This window comes from Bombus pyrosoma, linkage group LG13 (genome assembly GCF_014825855.1).
Source record: "Bombus pyrosoma isolate SC7728 linkage group LG13, ASM1482585v1, whole genome shotgun sequence".
In the NCBI taxonomy this organism is placed as follows: Eukaryota; Metazoa; Arthropoda; class Insecta; order Hymenoptera; family Apidae; genus Bombus; species Bombus pyrosoma.
Genome location: NC_057782.1, coordinates 8993138 through 9009205, shown reverse-complemented (window position 1 = coordinate 9009205; position 16068 = coordinate 8993138). Strand labels below are relative to the sequence as shown.

General features: G+C 36.9%; 3 protein-coding genes across 5 annotated transcripts; 1 reads left to right on the top strand and 2 right to left on the bottom strand.

Annotated features, from left to right (window-relative positions):
* Positions 1-88: 88 nt before the first annotated feature.
* LOC122574507 (transmembrane protein 17-like) lies at positions 89-2333 on the top strand. 2 transcript variants are annotated; one of them, XM_043742200.1, is made up of 5 exons: positions 89-463; positions 543-646; positions 743-856; positions 925-1078; positions 1972-2333. In XM_043742200.1, the coding sequence occupies exons 1-5, from the start codon at positions 403-405 to the stop codon at positions 1998-2000; spliced, it is 462 nt and encodes a 153-aa protein (XP_043598135.1). In that variant the 5' UTR covers positions 89-402; the 3' UTR covers positions 2001-2333. The 2 variants fall into 2 exon arrangements, with proteins under 2 accessions (XP_043598135.1, XP_043598134.1); XM_043742199.1 differs by lacking the exon at positions 1972-2333 and having other exon boundaries at positions 925-1171.
* On the bottom strand, positions 1109-3334 carry LOC122574506 (glycolipid transfer protein). 2 transcript variants are annotated; one of them, XM_043742197.1, is made up of 6 exons: positions 3197-3334; positions 2417-2593; positions 2283-2338; positions 2092-2213; positions 1808-1958; positions 1109-1536 (listed from the first exon to the last, which is right to left on the bottom strand). In XM_043742197.1, exons 2-6 carry the CDS (start codon positions 2556-2558, stop codon positions 1372-1374), a joined length of 636 nt encoding a protein of 211 aa, XP_043598132.1. In that variant the 5' UTR covers positions 2559-2593; positions 3197-3334; the 3' UTR covers positions 1109-1371. The 2 variants fall into 2 exon arrangements, with proteins under 2 accessions (XP_043598132.1, XP_043598133.1); XM_043742198.1 differs by lacking the exon at positions 3197-3334 and having other exon boundaries at positions 1804-1958; positions 2417-2797.
* Positions 2930-7239, bottom strand: LOC122574502. Its single transcript, XM_043742193.1, is given in 4 exon segments — positions 2930-4193; positions 4372-5900; positions 6874-6906; positions 6908-7239. Coding segments are annotated over 4 exon segments (2073 nt in total). The 5' UTR covers positions 7205-7239; the 3' UTR covers positions 2930-3979.
* Between the last annotated feature and the right edge of the window lie 8829 nt (positions 7240-16068).

Genomic DNA, 16068 nt, shown 5'->3' with positions numbered 1-16068 from the left:
TAATTACATTCTTGTAATTAATTACGTAGTTGATTTTTCGTTGTATTTAAAACTTGTATATTTTTGTACTTTCCTTTCTTAAACAATTTTGCAAGAGGGATGGAAGGTATAAAGAAAGCGGAAAGAAAGAGATAGAGTAAAAAATGTACTATACGGAAGATTCCAGATCGAGATTGTATGTATGTGTATGTTGTGTTAAGTGACATGTAAAATAAGATTGTGTAAGATATAAATATACGAGTGCTGAATGGATGTAAATCTTAGATTGTATAAACCTTTAGAACTGTTTGAAGATAAAAGTGTAACAATTATAAATATTTCCTCAAAATATTGGATGGAAATTGTTATTGTTACAATTGATTTTAATAACGTTATGATCATGTCGCAGAATTTGTTTTGAAAATGTCACAATTTATTACAAATGTTATTAATGAAACATCTTCCAAGTTAATGTATCATGATTGTAAGTTACAACTTGTGTAAATGCATTCCTTTAATTGGAAAAGAATAACATCTCATTTGAAGTAGAATATATTTTTCAGATAATAAAACAAGGTCTAATTTACCATTTCAAATAGCCCTGTATGTGAATCTATGGCTTTTCCCAGTTTGGCTGTTGATTACTGTTGTAAACTTGGATGCAAAAGTAAATATCATCTGCATAATGAAGTTATAAAATCAATATCTAATGTATATTAACTTGTACTTATATATATTAATTTTATTTATTATTTTTTTACAGTACAATAATTTGACAAATGTTTATAAATTGCTAACTATATCAATATTTCTGATACTTTCAATTTTTGAAAGTTTAAAGTTATATTTGGGATACCTTGGAAATCTTACCGGAAAGGTAATCATACTTTATCTGTAATAGATTTTCTTTAGTTGATTTTTGTCATATAAGAAAATTGATATTAGATTCCAGAATTAACTACTTGCTGGTTAATCTCGATATTAATACAACTTCCCCTAGAGGCATTCATCCTTTTTGATCGTGGAATACCGTCTCATTATAGTGAAACATTTATCAATTCTTTCATGGTCTGCCTTCTTCTTATTGAAATTATTACAGGTACGATTGCTTTAATGAATTTAGCAGATCATCGTGCTAAAGTGTTTTATTTAATGCATTTATACAATACATGAACATAGGATGGATGTTAAATTGTTCTAAAATACCTTTATAGCTAGTCTCATTTTTTAATTATATATAGAATTTTGAGCAAATACTGGCTAAGTGTAATTACTGTACAGTATACTAGTACATTATATTAAAATACTATTGCAGATCTTTCCTTTAGCAAATATTCTCAATTAACACAATACCTAATGAACACAATTCTCAGACTAATAAAATGTCTTATCTCAGAGGTTATTAGTTTTATAAAATAACTGTATCGCTAATACGTTTTCCCGTAAACGCATTAAATAAATTTCCATGCTCTTTATAATGATGCTAATTTCGGTAGTTTGTTCATTAGTAAATGTTTGTAAAAGTTGCGAACGTGTAGGAACCATGAGCGAAAGAAGCTGTTAACAAAAAGTTGAAAATTATAGTAAATAATAGTATGTAAATAAATAGAAAAATTGTAGAAAGTATTAATTTATTTGAAAAATATAAACTCATATTTCGTCAAACTCAACACGTGTATTATATCAATGTTTTTATGCTTTGACATCAATTAATTGGAAATGTAATGAAATAGTATAATTAAGAATGTACATATGTATTTCGTATAATACAAGAAAAAAAGAATTTTTCGCATGTATGCGAATACGTTTTTAGTAAATACTGACTTACGTCAAAAAGTTGTTGCGCCATCCAACCGTGATATGGTTGTAGAGCTTCTTTATAAGCCTTTTTTAAAAATGCTACTAAATCCTCTGTTGGTGTTGCCGTTTTAGAGTCCTCGATAATTTGTTCGAAAAATAACAGAATCATATGCAAAGCTCTGTAATTTATAGATTGGAGAACTAATGAACAGAATAAGTGATGGAGAAGCGTTAATACACACGAATCGAATTAAGCAGAAACCAAGCAAGAAAGTGGAAAGAATAGAAATGCATAAGAAACGCTACACGCACCTAGTTAACCACGTTAGAGCATCCGTAGCGATTAATTTAGTTTCAGTATTTTTTTCAATTAGAATCATATCTTGTAGAATCGCGTTTTTTTCTTTATCCTTTGCATGCCGGGACGTGAGTTTCTAGAATTATTTTTAGGTATGTATATGATTATTCCTTGTGAATGATCGCATTTTAAGGTATGTACTTACATCAATGTTGCCCTGGATATCATATTTAACCGGAGCAAACACTTTGCCAAGTTTTTCTGAAACATTCGTGTTCGTCTTTATAGATTTCTTTTTTGTGTAGGTTATGTGATATTTACTGGATACCAAGTGCATACCAATAATTCGCACAAGACCTCGAGCTGCATCCAAAAATTCAACGGTTCTTATTTTGTCTTCTGTGATATTTGGAAATAAAACTTCTATTTGATAAGTAAAGACATCCTCGTCATCATTTGCACTCGACGAAGGTGACAACATAATTGTGTATTAGGATAACGTAATTTCAGTCATAACTACAAGAAACGATATACGTATAACGAAAGTGTTTATTTTTAAAAGTTTTTAAGAAATATTAATAACGTTCTTTCAACCCTTGCAGTCTTTTTCAATATATTATCGATCGGTTTATGATAACTAAAAACTTAAAATTATAGCTGTTAGCTATATATAAGCTGCAATAGCAATTTTATCTTAGAGTGGTCTGTAACAGAAGTTTCAATATATAATCGGTAATTAATCTTTTGTATCTTTTGTATTGTTGTGTATATATTTATATTGAAGTAATTTTATAACAAACTGAAAAAACTGATAAACATTCTGATAAAAACTAATTAAACGATTACGTGGCATGATCGTGTAATATATATTTTATTACATCGTTAACTGGATTGGTTCTACGAACACTTTTGAATTATTTTTTTCAAAATTATTTTCACAAGTTTATTAGTCGTTTCGCAATTTCATATTAGCTATATCTACAAATTATTATCGTCCATAAGGCATCCTAGTTACTATCATGTAAGTAACCCGAAGTTTGTAGAATACGTCGGATATTAATGTTATTTCTTGATTGAAAATATATCAAACTGAATTCATAGTTATTAAACTATACATACCTATACGTGGAAATTTCACAATTTTATCGTATTTTCGGTAATAAGAAATAGAGATTCTGGTTTTATAGCATTCGTTCCTTCTGTAGTGTTATTGTATACATTCGTTCACACATTCGTACATAGAAACGTCAATGCACAATATATGTATTTCTTTATCAAATACAATGTATCAATAGTTGCTACAAAACTCTATAGTATTTTGAATGATATTTACAAAATATGTTAGAATTTAATGAAATGAAGTATGTAGTTAATAACATTATGTGACGTATGAAATTCTCATTTTCTCCTCCCATGTTTAAACACATGCACGCACACACGCTCTCTCTCTCTCTCTCTCTCTCTCTCTCTCTATCTATGTATGTATCTATCTATCTTTCTCTTTGTGTCTCTCTATGATTTTATTTTGTTAGAAATAGCGTACACAGGGCAATAAGGTTTTTCAAGTCCAATACGGAACGCTTTACTGTTACAGTTTCCACAAAAACCGATAAAACTGGGAAAAATTTCTCTTCAAATATAGCGCATTAGAGAAACAAGCTCGTAGGAAATATCAATAATTAATTAGTAAGCAAATACATATTGAGCTTGAAGTTATCTTCGTTCGAATTAGCATTAGCGACGAAGCATTATTGTTAATATTAATCGTGCTTACTCGCTATGCGAACATTACAAAAACATCGGACGTTGATCCATCGGCGTCGATTTTTATCGTTCGACATTGGCTATATTCCCGCTTTCAAGATATAAAATTGTGGCAAAATGACAATAACCTTGGAAACTTTAAAACGCCGTTGGAAGTGGATATTTGAGAACATTGCCAGTCGAATCTTCAGCGACGAGAGTCAGTGCGGTAAGACAATGAGGTGGAGCTGGTGGAACTAACGCCTCCAGAGGTGGTCGAGAGCCTGGAAACTGTTTAGAACCAACTACCATTCCACCAGATGTTTTTCTGAGCTCTATTACTCGTACTCCGAAGCGTGATCTTACGACGTTTCTATGATAAAAAAAAAAGAAACGTATATACATACATATATAAATAATAACCGTTTTTAAACTATAATAGCAACAACGGAAGAGGCTGAGTAAGTGAGTGTATGTGCAAGTTTTGTGTACGTGTATTGGGCGTATACGCGTCAGTGAATCAAAATTGGAAGAGAAACATTTTATTATACCTTTTCCCATCGTACTCGATGTCGTGGAAAGGTCGATTGAAAACGTTGTCCATTTCGTTGTTGAACCATCGATGATAAGCAAGAAACGCTGCGCAGGATGGTGACCAAAATGTACGATCAGTTTGCAAATTGGAAGGGGTTTGTTCCGATGCAGGTTGCATCAGACTCTTGGAAAAGGATCTGTTTAATTCAGGACTAGCGGGTGCGGATAGCCTGCCGAGTAATCGGGAAGGGTTTTGAGAAGACGAAGGGCGGGACGATTCGGAAAGTAAGCGATTTCTTCGAGGACTCCCTAACATAGCGTATGGTTCTTGTATCGTGACTGTCACGCTGAGCGGTCTACTCAGTGCGATCGTTGTGTGTTGAGGATCTCTTCGTAAAACGGGGTTGCGATTGAAATCGATCCCAGCCGCTCCGACAAAGACACGATCGACGTAATCGAATCCGCGGCCCATTATGCCTTCACGAGTATGCCCGAGATCAAAGGTGTGTCCTAATTCGTGAAGAACCGAGCCAAGAGTCGTGGCGAAGCAGCCACCGTGCGTACCGCGGTAATTACTGTCATCCATCAATTGTTCAGTATCGATGACCGTAGCGTCGAGGAATCTAGGCAATATTTGCGCCATGCAGGTAGGCCATGTATGAAGACATGCCGAACCGAATAACGCTAATCCACCTCCACCGAGCGCGGCGTGTCCTTGCGTCCTCGCGAGAATATCTTCGCGAGTGCGTGGATTTGGCGCGCCTCGATATCTGGTACAGGAAAGAAATGCAAGATATTTGCGATCTTCCGATGCCAAGGGACCGGTCATTAATTCTCGCGCAATGAATTTCCAAAGTTCCCGCTGATTCATTGCACGTGCCTGATCGACGTCAAGCATGCTGTGCATTATTAAACATTCCATACCACCCAAGTCTCGTTCCAGTTGAAACGTTTTCCTTCCGTAACCCGCCTCCCTTAACTTCTCGGCGGTGAGAGTTTGCAAAAGTCGGGCACCGAGACCTATCCTTATCGTCGCACTTTCCGGCGACTGGTCTTCTCCTTGTGGTCCTTGGAAATATCCATCGTGTCCAAAGCAAACCACATAGACAGGAGTTACACGTAGTCTCGTCGTTCTCGGCTCGTGAATTAGAACTAGTCCCTTTTTTTGACCCGCCACTTCTAATTCCAACTTGTTCGGACCTCTTGTCAATTCTACTATCACACGAAATTCACCAGATACGATTGGCCACTCGGAACTTTGATTATCTTCATTTCGTACGGTGATGAAGCTATACGCTATCGACGTACGACCTCGTATCAGAGCTAAACTATAACATAAGCTCTCTCCATCCGTAACGTTCGTTACCGATATCTCTTCTGAATTCTCATTTTCCGTGGATTTGCATTGTCGGTTCTCCCGTTCTAATGGAAATTGTCTATTACCTTCGTAATAATATTTATGCTGACACCGTTGCTGTTCTTGTTGCCGTTGCTGCTGATGTTGCTGCTCATGAAGAAGATTTGTCAGATTCGTGTCTGGAAGTACCTGTGAAGTTTTTTATGTACAATTTCAAGATATACTGCTAAACGATAAAAAAAATTAGAAAGACGAGGGTGACGAGAATTAGAAACGGCGACGATTATAATGGCAATGACGAGCAGAAGCACGATAATAGCGGTAATAATGACAATAAAAATAATGATGACGATGACGATGACGATGACGATAACGATGACGACAAACACGAGGACGAAAACGATGACGACGACGACGAGGACGACGAGAACGACGACGACGATGACCACGTCGGCAAAGGCGAAAACGACGATGAAGACGAAGACGACGATGTTACCCCCTTTGATAAAAGTATATCATTTACATAGAATTAGGGAAGCAAAGAGATGTGGTTTTATTTTATTTTTATTTTTTTTTTACAACTTCAATGGATAAAAAGAATAATAGCAGTTTCACGAAAAAGTGACCATATCGATGTAAAATGACAATTCCAAGAGAGGTGCTGCGATCTCGCGGTGATTTAGAAAAGCTTCTCTACGGAGCAGAATCCTCCAAGTTGTTTCCCACTTCAATTTCCGTTCTTCAGACCGCACTGACACGTACCGTCACATAGAATGTCGAAAGGAATAAAGGCAAGTCGATCGAGCGATTTATTGATTTCCCTTGAATAGCAATGAGAAAGTTTCGTTCAAATCGTATAAGATTGGCTTTTATTAAGAAAAAAAGATATATACGTGCAACCACCGATAAGAGTGCGAGGCAACTAACGAAACGATGTGTCGATATAAATTAAAACGACCAAAGAGAGGGAACTTTGTAGTCGGTGTTAGAAGAAACAGAAAAAACTTTCGAGTTGGAGAGTAAACGAGGTGTGTCGATAAGGAATTATTCGAATTCGCGTTCGGTTGTCGAGGATGTACGCGTGCAAGTCTGACAAATTGAATCGGAATTTTTAAGCGGCAGTACGATTTGCAGCTTCTCAAATGTCAGCTATTTCACTCACCATCGTAAAAGAAGTGTGTAGAAATAGAGTAGACGTACACGTTAAAAATGAAAGGGAGGAAGGTACGTGCTGAACGATCAGCTTCAGCCGGCTCCGTACATACGGAGAGAAAGACTGTGGCGCCGGGACGACGGCGGACGGCGGGTTGCGGTACTATGGCGTCCTCGCAGCGACGCATGCAGTCGCACAGGCGCATTCGCGTTTCTCTTCGTTCTGCGTTCCTCTCCTTTCTCTTTTTTCTCTTCTTCCACTTTGCGTTAACACCCCTTTTTTCGTACTCTTTCTTGTTTATTCGTTGAGAGATCTGTCTCGCTCTTTCCCTAAAAAACATATAATTCAATCCCTCTGCCGTATATCACAACGATCATAAAGATACATGGACGTGCAAATTTTCCTTTCTCGCCTCTTGTTTATTTATTTGTAGAATTTGTTACGTTATTTCCGTTACTTTCGAATTAATTGTATTTTTCTAACGTCAAAAAGTATCTCTCATCGACCGTAGAATTTTTATCTAATGGAAAGTTTTGATTAAAGAAAATAGAAATCGGTCGCGATGTTTCTAAAAGAACAACGCTTTTACCTATCGGCAATGGTTGTATCTAACAATAAAATAGTATTATTATTGTAATAATACAGAATTTGATGCTTTGATTAATCTTCTTCGATGGACAAACTTCGCTCGATGCTACACTAGTCGCAGAATTGTATTAATTTGTACGATACCGTGCTTTATCTGTGAGATGATTTCAATTGCGACGGTACAACGTTCGATCGACTAATCGCATATGCGCGTGATCACGAGTAGGGTTGATTCGTAAACGGTGTCAAGGATGAGCAACAACAAACATCGTTTCAAGATGTTCACGATTTGAATTCGTTCTACTCTTAATGTTATGTAGTACTTACGTTCGTAAAACTTGATTCAAATTAGTCAAGTTATCTGAATTCCAGCAATTTACATACATTCGAGTAACTTAAAACGTGTTTATCAGTGTAAAACTGTTATTTACTTGACTCGTTCTTATTAATCATGTCATTTGATTTCCACTCGTTTGAATTCAAGTAACTTGACTAATCCAAACGAGACATAAAGAACAGCCGATAGTCGTGACAAGCTTTTCCTCCTTTCTCTTTCTTTCCCTATATATCCCTGTATGAAAATAATGTTCTACAGCGAAGCAAGTATTATAACGAGTACTCCGCCTCGCATATTTTATACATTTTTCCATATTGTATCTATTCTATCGTTTTTGCATCTATTTCGCTAAAAATGCATTAAAAATCCGCAGTCTATTGATAGAAGGATACGAGTCGAACAATTACATTTTCGAAGAAATTTATGTACATAAGTTATACACTAATATCGTATTAACACTCGCAAACAAAGTGACCATACTGCCATTTGCGAGTTAAGACACCTGTTGATATTTAATACAAATTGATTGCTCTTCTTTGCTCTTCCATTCTATTCTTACCAAGTTACTTTATTAACAAATCTGTTATTTCGTTCGCGTCACGCGCAGCTACCAATGTAAAATGTCAAATAAAGCAAAATTTGTTTCAGTTTTCTAATAAACATAGCGAGTAGATGTCCTCCTAATACTTAAAGCCAGCTATGTACATACGTACGTATAGGCAGTACAAGAGGATGCAAAATATATGGCAAGTGTCGTTGTCGTGGGGTTAGCGACCGTGAAAGTGCTCCCATGTAAAAGTAGAACGACAGTTTTTCAAAATCGTTGCGACGATTGCGTGCGCCCACAACCGACCTACTTGACGATCGGTCGTTGCACTGTACCTCAGTTTCCTTGGTTGTTGTGGACCTTTGCTTGTCCTCGAACGAAAGGTACTCCGGAACGCGTATACACGGTAAAAGAAAGTGCGATTTCATTCAAATAAAAGTTTCCACGAACTACGATCTTGAGCGTGCCCGTTGTATCTCGAACGTACTTGCACATTTCATTTCGTAGCGTAAATCGAAGGGAGGATGCTGCGCAAATATGATCAATAGACGGTGAATGTTTATGCACTTATGGGAAATTTAAAGGTGCAAAAATACACAGAATGTACTTAAAATATGCAAAGTATAGCACTCGTCGTAGGATTTGACGAGGTTCAGCTCTCGCTTCTTTAAATTGCATTTATGAAAATACGAATTTATACAAATTTGCACAGATTAGGTTGCTTGGAGAATCTATAGCGAGAGTTGAGAAAGATTTAATTCGAATTGACTATCTACAGCTTCATGAGTCTTCTTGAAAAATTCGATTTATTTACAGTCTCTAGAGCCTCTTTTATTTCTCGAATAAGTTTTGTAAAGACCGTGATAAATAATAATGAAACTGTGTTACATTGGGACAGATAGAGGCAAATTCGATCAAAGATTCGAAATTTCTCGAATACATGGGATTCGATTCTTTTTTATTATTTGATAGAAATTCACAAAAAAAAAAAAAAAGAAAAGAAAAAAAAGGAAGAGAAAACTACTTTTTATCCAGTTCAATAGGAGAATTAAATGTAGTTACGACAAGGATACAGTATGGAGATTGCGAGGAAGAAGAACTGGAATACGTGTACATTTCAGGTCGGAGTGTCGCGATTTCGCGTGCATCGTGCGTGTTTGCACGCGTTTCCAAACTGAAAGGGTTCGCAGACACTTATCCACTCGACACTTGTCCTATCCGGTTGGTCGATCGTGTAGTATGTTCACATACTGGATGGTTGTATTCACATGCGTCGATTTGTATTGCGTGGCACTTGACACGGGAACGAACGAGAAACGGATGACTTTTTTCACTGAAAACTAGGTCGTACCGAAAAAACGAGGCTTCTTTTCTTATCGTTATCATTATCATTATCGTGGTTGTTGTCATTATCGATCGTTCGTAAGACAACAACCCTTTAATGAAGAAATACTCTTTTGTGCAACTATTATCTGTGTACATATATCTGTATTGTCACGATCGAATGATGTTTGTAAATACTTATTCACTTATTTCCTTTCTCTCAGATAGAAAACGCAGTTCATCAGCTCATCAGCTCTTTGTTTCTCTGTTACACGGCCTCCGGCATAGCATCGCATCCGTGATACGTGTTGCGAACGTTTATCATGCTTAATTGGATATTCGAGTTTTCCGCGATCATAGAAACGGAGTGAGTTGCGTTCAACGATAAGACGAAAACATACGAAAGAAAGCGAGACTATGAAGGTAAGCAGGGGAGAACGAACTATACCGGAGAGAGTAGGCCAATGCCAGTGTCAGCGGCACGGCTAGTAAGTGTCTGACGGTAAACCTGATCGTGAAAACAGAGAAACGAGTTGCACCGATTACGTTTGTTTTTCCATGATTTCTTTCGATACGATCCTGTATATTACTTTACGATATGTATGTATAAATCGTGGGTCTAAATCCGTAGTACGAGTGAAGTCAGGAAGATTCCGTGGCTCGTAGTAAGACGAAGATCAAGAATAACAGAATTGTGTTGGAGGCTTCGCGTTTGAGAAAGCTGAGTTTGAAAAGCTTGCCAAGTATAGGTACGTGAATTTGCTTAATTCTTAACGAGACAGGAGTTGACAATCGACAGCAGGTTATTTCACATGCGGAGATAAGTCGAAAATGTAAAATAATATTCGTTCGAATTTTGATTCACGATGAATATACTTGCCTCGAAAAAGTGGTCTTGAAGTTCGTCGATTCCAAATTTCTTGCTTAATATGCAATTCATTACGAAAGCGTTATCTGTTCTCTTCGTATCTTTCGATTCTCCTTCGTGTTTCTTTATAGACATAACGTCCAAAATATATACGTATAAGATAGCACCGGAATACAGATGAAACGAAATGAAACGCGATGACACGATGAAAGATCACGTGTATCATTGTCATGCGTAGTTTACGATAAATATGCATTGAAATCGTGGATTGGTAGTATTCTGACAGCATCGAATAGAAATTAACTATGTTGCTATTCTGGAATTTTATACACCACGATGTCGTATCGGTTTCAACTGGCAGAAGGACTTTTAAAGTTCTAAGAAAATCATTAGCATACAATTGCCAGGAAATCCAGCTAGCAAAAATAAACATAATTAGTCACGTGATAATCCAACTATTAGTAATAGCTATCTAATCGCCAGTGAAAGCGATGTATTATTAGCGTGACTGTATTATCAATAAAATAAATGTATCAGAGTTGGCCTGGTCATCGTTGTACAAGGGTTGGCAGTTAAACATACAATTTAATCTGTTAGTCAACGTCTAATCTTTTGAACCCAGGGTACATCGATTCTAGTACTATATTTCAGATATTTTATTATACGTGTTGTGTATTATGTACACTCTCGCATCTTCAAATTTTCCATAAGTGTATATACTATATTTTCATTATAATCGTGTACGTATTATTAGTATAGTATAGGCGAAGAAGAGCCTCGGTACACTGGGTGCTTCGGCTCGGCCGAACAATAAACAAAGTATACTAATTGCAAGAGGAAGAAAATCAGCTCACATGCGACAACATCATGTGTAGAATTCAAGATCAAGTAGTTACGCGCATTACGACACCCGAACAAATGATTTTGAAACGATTTTGGCATTGAATCGCACGACACGTAGATGCGATGAAGAAATAGCTTATTCATAAAGAGATTCGATGAGATCACGAACAAAGTTTTTTCAATGCGTACAGAAGGGAATTCGATCAAAAGGTTCATTGAACTTGTTGATTCGCTCGATCTATGGTATGGTTGTTTGGTTGAATAGAAGAATACGTAATTTGCCTGAGAACTATTCGATCTTTATGAATTCGCTGTACAAGACTGATAAAAGGGTAGACGAAAAGGAAGGAAAGGCAGTATCGAACGAACCGTGTTTTTATTTTCCTCTTTCTTTTCATTTTCTTAATTCCCTTTTATCAGATGATCGCGTTGATTTGAATTATGCACGATGGTTCCCCATACGAGTTACATTAAAGGAAGACGGTGTCTTAATCAAAAATACAGTTTATTAATGTAAAAGAGAAATGGCAAAAAAGGAATTTCGACTTTGTTAAATCAAAACAATTGTTCAAACGGTGCCTAGGACGATTTACGTAATACTATCGGCTATCGTGAAAGCTACTACACCACTACGTTTTATTCTACATATTACGAACATTCTTTTTTTAAATTAGAAACGAACTCAATTGATTTCACCGAGTTTTACGAATGCCACGCTTCTATATTATGCAACTGTTTAACCTAACAACATAATGTTAACGGTTATCATTACTTACACGATCTTTTTCACACATTTTCTCAATGATGATTTCTCTTTTCGTACAATAAAGCAAGAAGACGTTGTGGCGTACAAGAGAGAAAGAAAGAAGGGTAAAAGGTAGGAGAAACGAAATTGAAAGTACAAGCTACGGAAACAGGGGAAACGAAGGAACGATCAGAGAGAAAAATGTCCAAATATAATCATTCGTAGACCGAGCAATAATTTATTCGATTAAAAATTTCCAGTCACGTTGCCTCTAAATAGCTTGGGTGTTTCACTTTCGACGCCTGAAGAGTAAAATTCATTCGAGTACTCGAGACGACGACGATGACGGCGTGTTCGCTCCGTGTCAAGGACAACGCGTCTATCGTCGCGTACTTTCCTGAGAGCCAAGAAAATCTCCACTTCTGACATACACGATACGAACGTTACACGAGACAACGACTACTACGACACGTAAGCCATCAATACGTAAATATCTTTCTTCGTGGTAAATTGATAGTTTCTTCTTTGAGTTAGCTTCCCGTTACTCTTTCAAAAGATTACGCAAATTTGTTAAAGTACAACGATCGAGGTTCGAATAGTTTTGCCTGTTTGTATATGTGCGCGTATGTATACTTGTTCGGTTGTACATAGAAGCCGTGATTATAGACCGTGATAGTCGGGTATGATATCTGCCTGCGTATCATATAGAGTCGGAAACGGAAAAAACGAAAGAGAGAGAGAGAGAGAAAATACGTTGGTGAGATTTTTTATGTCCGCACGTCCTGGCAACGATCTTACGGAATTAGGCCGACAGGGTCTGTCGCCGATGTCCTTGACACGCTGAAAGTAAGACCAAGCCCGCGCGCGCTAACTTTAATGTCTTACGCAATCGGTCGTAGGTGTATCATCGCGAGCGTCAAAACTCGCATCAGCAACAACATAAGCATTCTCCAGTGATTACCGATAAAAGAAAAAATACTGTTATTCGTCGACAGCCATTCTCGATATCTGGATACTGATCCTGGATAGGATTCCTGGATTTCCTGTCTACATTCTTGTAGGTGAAGTATCTACAGTGGCTCACGAAAGTATTCGGACGTTTGTTGAAACCTTTTATGGATATATTATGTGTCAAACGTTTCGAAATTTCGTTAGTACAGTAATGAAACTGGGCAATCGTGTAAAATACTGTGAACGAACAATTTTCATTTAGCGGATACGTATGTGATCCAGTGTAAGTACTTACGTACTTCAGAGAGAAACGAATTTCAATAGCTACTGTACTGCACACAATTACTGGAAAGTTTACAATTAGAAAAGTGATTCTCTACATTGAAAACTCGGATGACCAGGATACGATCGTATCTGGCTGCTTGCCCGTGTTTTTGAGGATACGAATGAGACTCATGGACGCGATACATGTATACTATACACACATACATAACAGTTCAGGCGCTCGATACTTAGGCGCCAGGCGTCTCAGCGCTAGCGCTGCAGATATTGCCATCCTGACGTATTTTTTCGCGCAAAGTATTATATGTAGGTTGGGTCGTGCTTATCGTAGTCAGATAAGTGACGTACACTCTTGACGTCTGTATATATTCGATAATAATGTAAATGTCATATTTCCCAATTATTTCGTTACACAGAATGTCAGTTTCACAGATGACCAAAGTTAGATCACGCTTAACCCTGCTACGTTCTTTTGACCATTTTGCAATGCATATTTTCTCCTTTCAATCGTCTTCTCGAAACGTTATAAATCTCCTTTGATTGTTAAAATCAGAGCAGGATCGTGATATTATAAGGATTAAGCGATTACATTTAGTTTAATCATAAATCTCATCGAACCAAAGTTATTTACGATTAAAATATCGTGCCATTCGTTTTGCGCTGCAATCTGAACGCGATAAAGCAGACTCCTCAAGGTTAAAAATGTGTATGTAAAAGTGATTTTTGTTCGTTTTCCCATACACGTATTACGTGTGTCAAATGAAAGCGTTACGTCTCGGATTAGCAAGAGTTCTCGCAATATATGTATATATGTATATACATACCGCTTGAACAGGTTCGACTTACGTTTCCGAAATACGTGGTTTCTCAGTCCGTAGTTACGAATTACGACCGTTGAATTTGTCGCGTTAATGACGAAAAAACCCGGCGGGCGTGAAAGCGAGCTCTCTAGATGCAAAGCAGCTGTATAGTTAGATTTTTGGTAGAAATTTTGAATTTTCGCAATTGAAAAAAGGGCGAACATCGAGCCGAACGTAGCGAAACAAGAAAGAAAGTAACCGCTGCAACGTTACATTACTGTTCGAAAGTATCCAAAGATCAGCATATTTTTAGCAAGATGTATTTTAATTATAAAATTACGGATAAATCGAACTGCTGTGTTTTTAATCTTTTGTAATCATCATAGATACTTAAAATAATATACTGTGAACCGACTAAATTGGCTCCCAAAAGATAATAATAAAATCGATGTTTGCAATTGTTAAACATTTGTAGAACGATTTCGTTATATGACTCTTTATCTCTGGATCTCTTAATATTTGAATTACAAGTTAAACTTTTGGAAGAGTCTTCTAAACTGATAAAAAGACTGCGGATGTTAATAAATGCTAATAAAATAAATAAATTGAAATAGTAAATTATGTATAGTACATCCTCATATAAAATCTTTCGTATAATATGTATACTATATTCAGAAGAAGTTTCCATAACCGTTCAAATACTTTCATAAGCCAGTGTAGATGAAAAATGTAGACGACAGAGCACGGCGTTAGCGTGTTAAACGAATCGATGAATCAATGCTGATCTGACAGCTGCAATCGTCTCTGCTCATGCTCGGTCTACCTGCGTACTTTCTTGCCGAATTACTTCCATTGTTTGTTGTCTCACACTGTGAAATGGAAAAGATGATAAATTACTACTGTGGAAGCTTCCGTACTTATATAGTAAGCAACGATTCGAAAATACGGTCGGGGAAAGGGAAAGTGGTTTGTCGAGGTTGATCGTCGAGAGTAACGTCTTGCCTTTCTTCTCCCATTGTCCATCAGGCACTATCTATCCTTCTCGGAAATCTGCCTCGAATAGATGGACAGGTTCGTTTCGAAACGATCAGAATGTGGTGTTCGTGTAAAAAAGAACTGTTCTTCCAATCGATTGATCGGTTAGCCATAGAAAAATATATCGGCGTTAAATTTCGTCAAATTGCATTTCACTCGTTTAACTCGTAAGGGAAATCTCACCTCGTGCGAATTTTGTTTTAGTATTATTGTCCCGTAATAACACCACTGCGATGTTATTTGCATAAGCATCGTGTAAGACGGCTTTTCTATCTTTAATTTAATGCCGCGTAATAGCATGAACTATTTAATCGCATTGTGATAAAAAGAAACCGAAAAGAGTACCGTGAGATTTTATCCATAATAATATAAACGTGATATCTTTTGATGGCAACTTTTAAAGGTTAACGGATATGCTACCGATTTGATATCGCGACGAATAAACGCAAACGCGTAACAAACTTGTTATTTTATCGGTCGGTGCGTCTGACTGCGTAGCGTCGCATACTTTTGCGTCTATCAGTTTGCCACGAAAGAGGAAAGGACGTTTCGTATGTCGATTAAACTTGAGCTTTTTATGTGATTTTCAAGATAACGTTCGCAGCTTGTCTTGCCATTTATGCGAAGATAGTGTTACGGTTTACGCACTAAAATGCTCCTTGTTCTTCTTTCCTTCCTCTATTTCTTTTTCTTCTCTTTCATTTAGCACGAGTCCAAGTTTTGTGCGCATCAGCCTGCGCGTTCATGTTACAGATAGAAAATGTAAAGGTAATAAGCGCTGCTTCTAATTACCAATTTGCCACTAATTCGTACATTTCTTGTAAAATTCGCATACAGTCGTTATACGCCAACCAAAATCTCTGGAAACTTAGAAATGAAAGCGCA

Excerpts from the sequence above, each read along its gene's own strand:
- LOC122574507 (XM_043742199.1), top strand. The coding sequence starts at position 403 with ATGTCACAATTTATTACAAATGTTATTAATGAAACATCTTCCAAGTTA. Across the intron at positions 464-542 it reads CAAGTTAATGTATCATGATT|ATAATAAAACAAGGTCTAAT; the intron begins GTAAGTTACAAC and ends TATATTTTTCAG. Across the intron at positions 857-924 it reads TTGGAAATCTTACCGGAAAG|ATTCCAGAATTAACTACTTG; the intron begins GTAATCATACTT and ends AATTGATATTAG.
- LOC122574506 (XM_043742197.1), bottom strand. The coding sequence starts at position 2,558 with ATGTTGTCACCTTCGTCGAGTGCAAATGATGACGAGGATGTCTTTACT. Across the intron at positions 2,339-2,416 it reads AGGTCTTGTGCGAATTATTG|AAAAACTTGGCAAAGTGTTT; the intron begins GTATGCACTTGG and ends CGAATGTTTCAG. Across the intron at positions 1,537-1,807 it reads TGGCGCAACAACTTTTTGAC|CTTCTTTCGCTCATGGTTCC; the intron begins GTAAGTCAGTAT and ends TTTTGTTAACAG.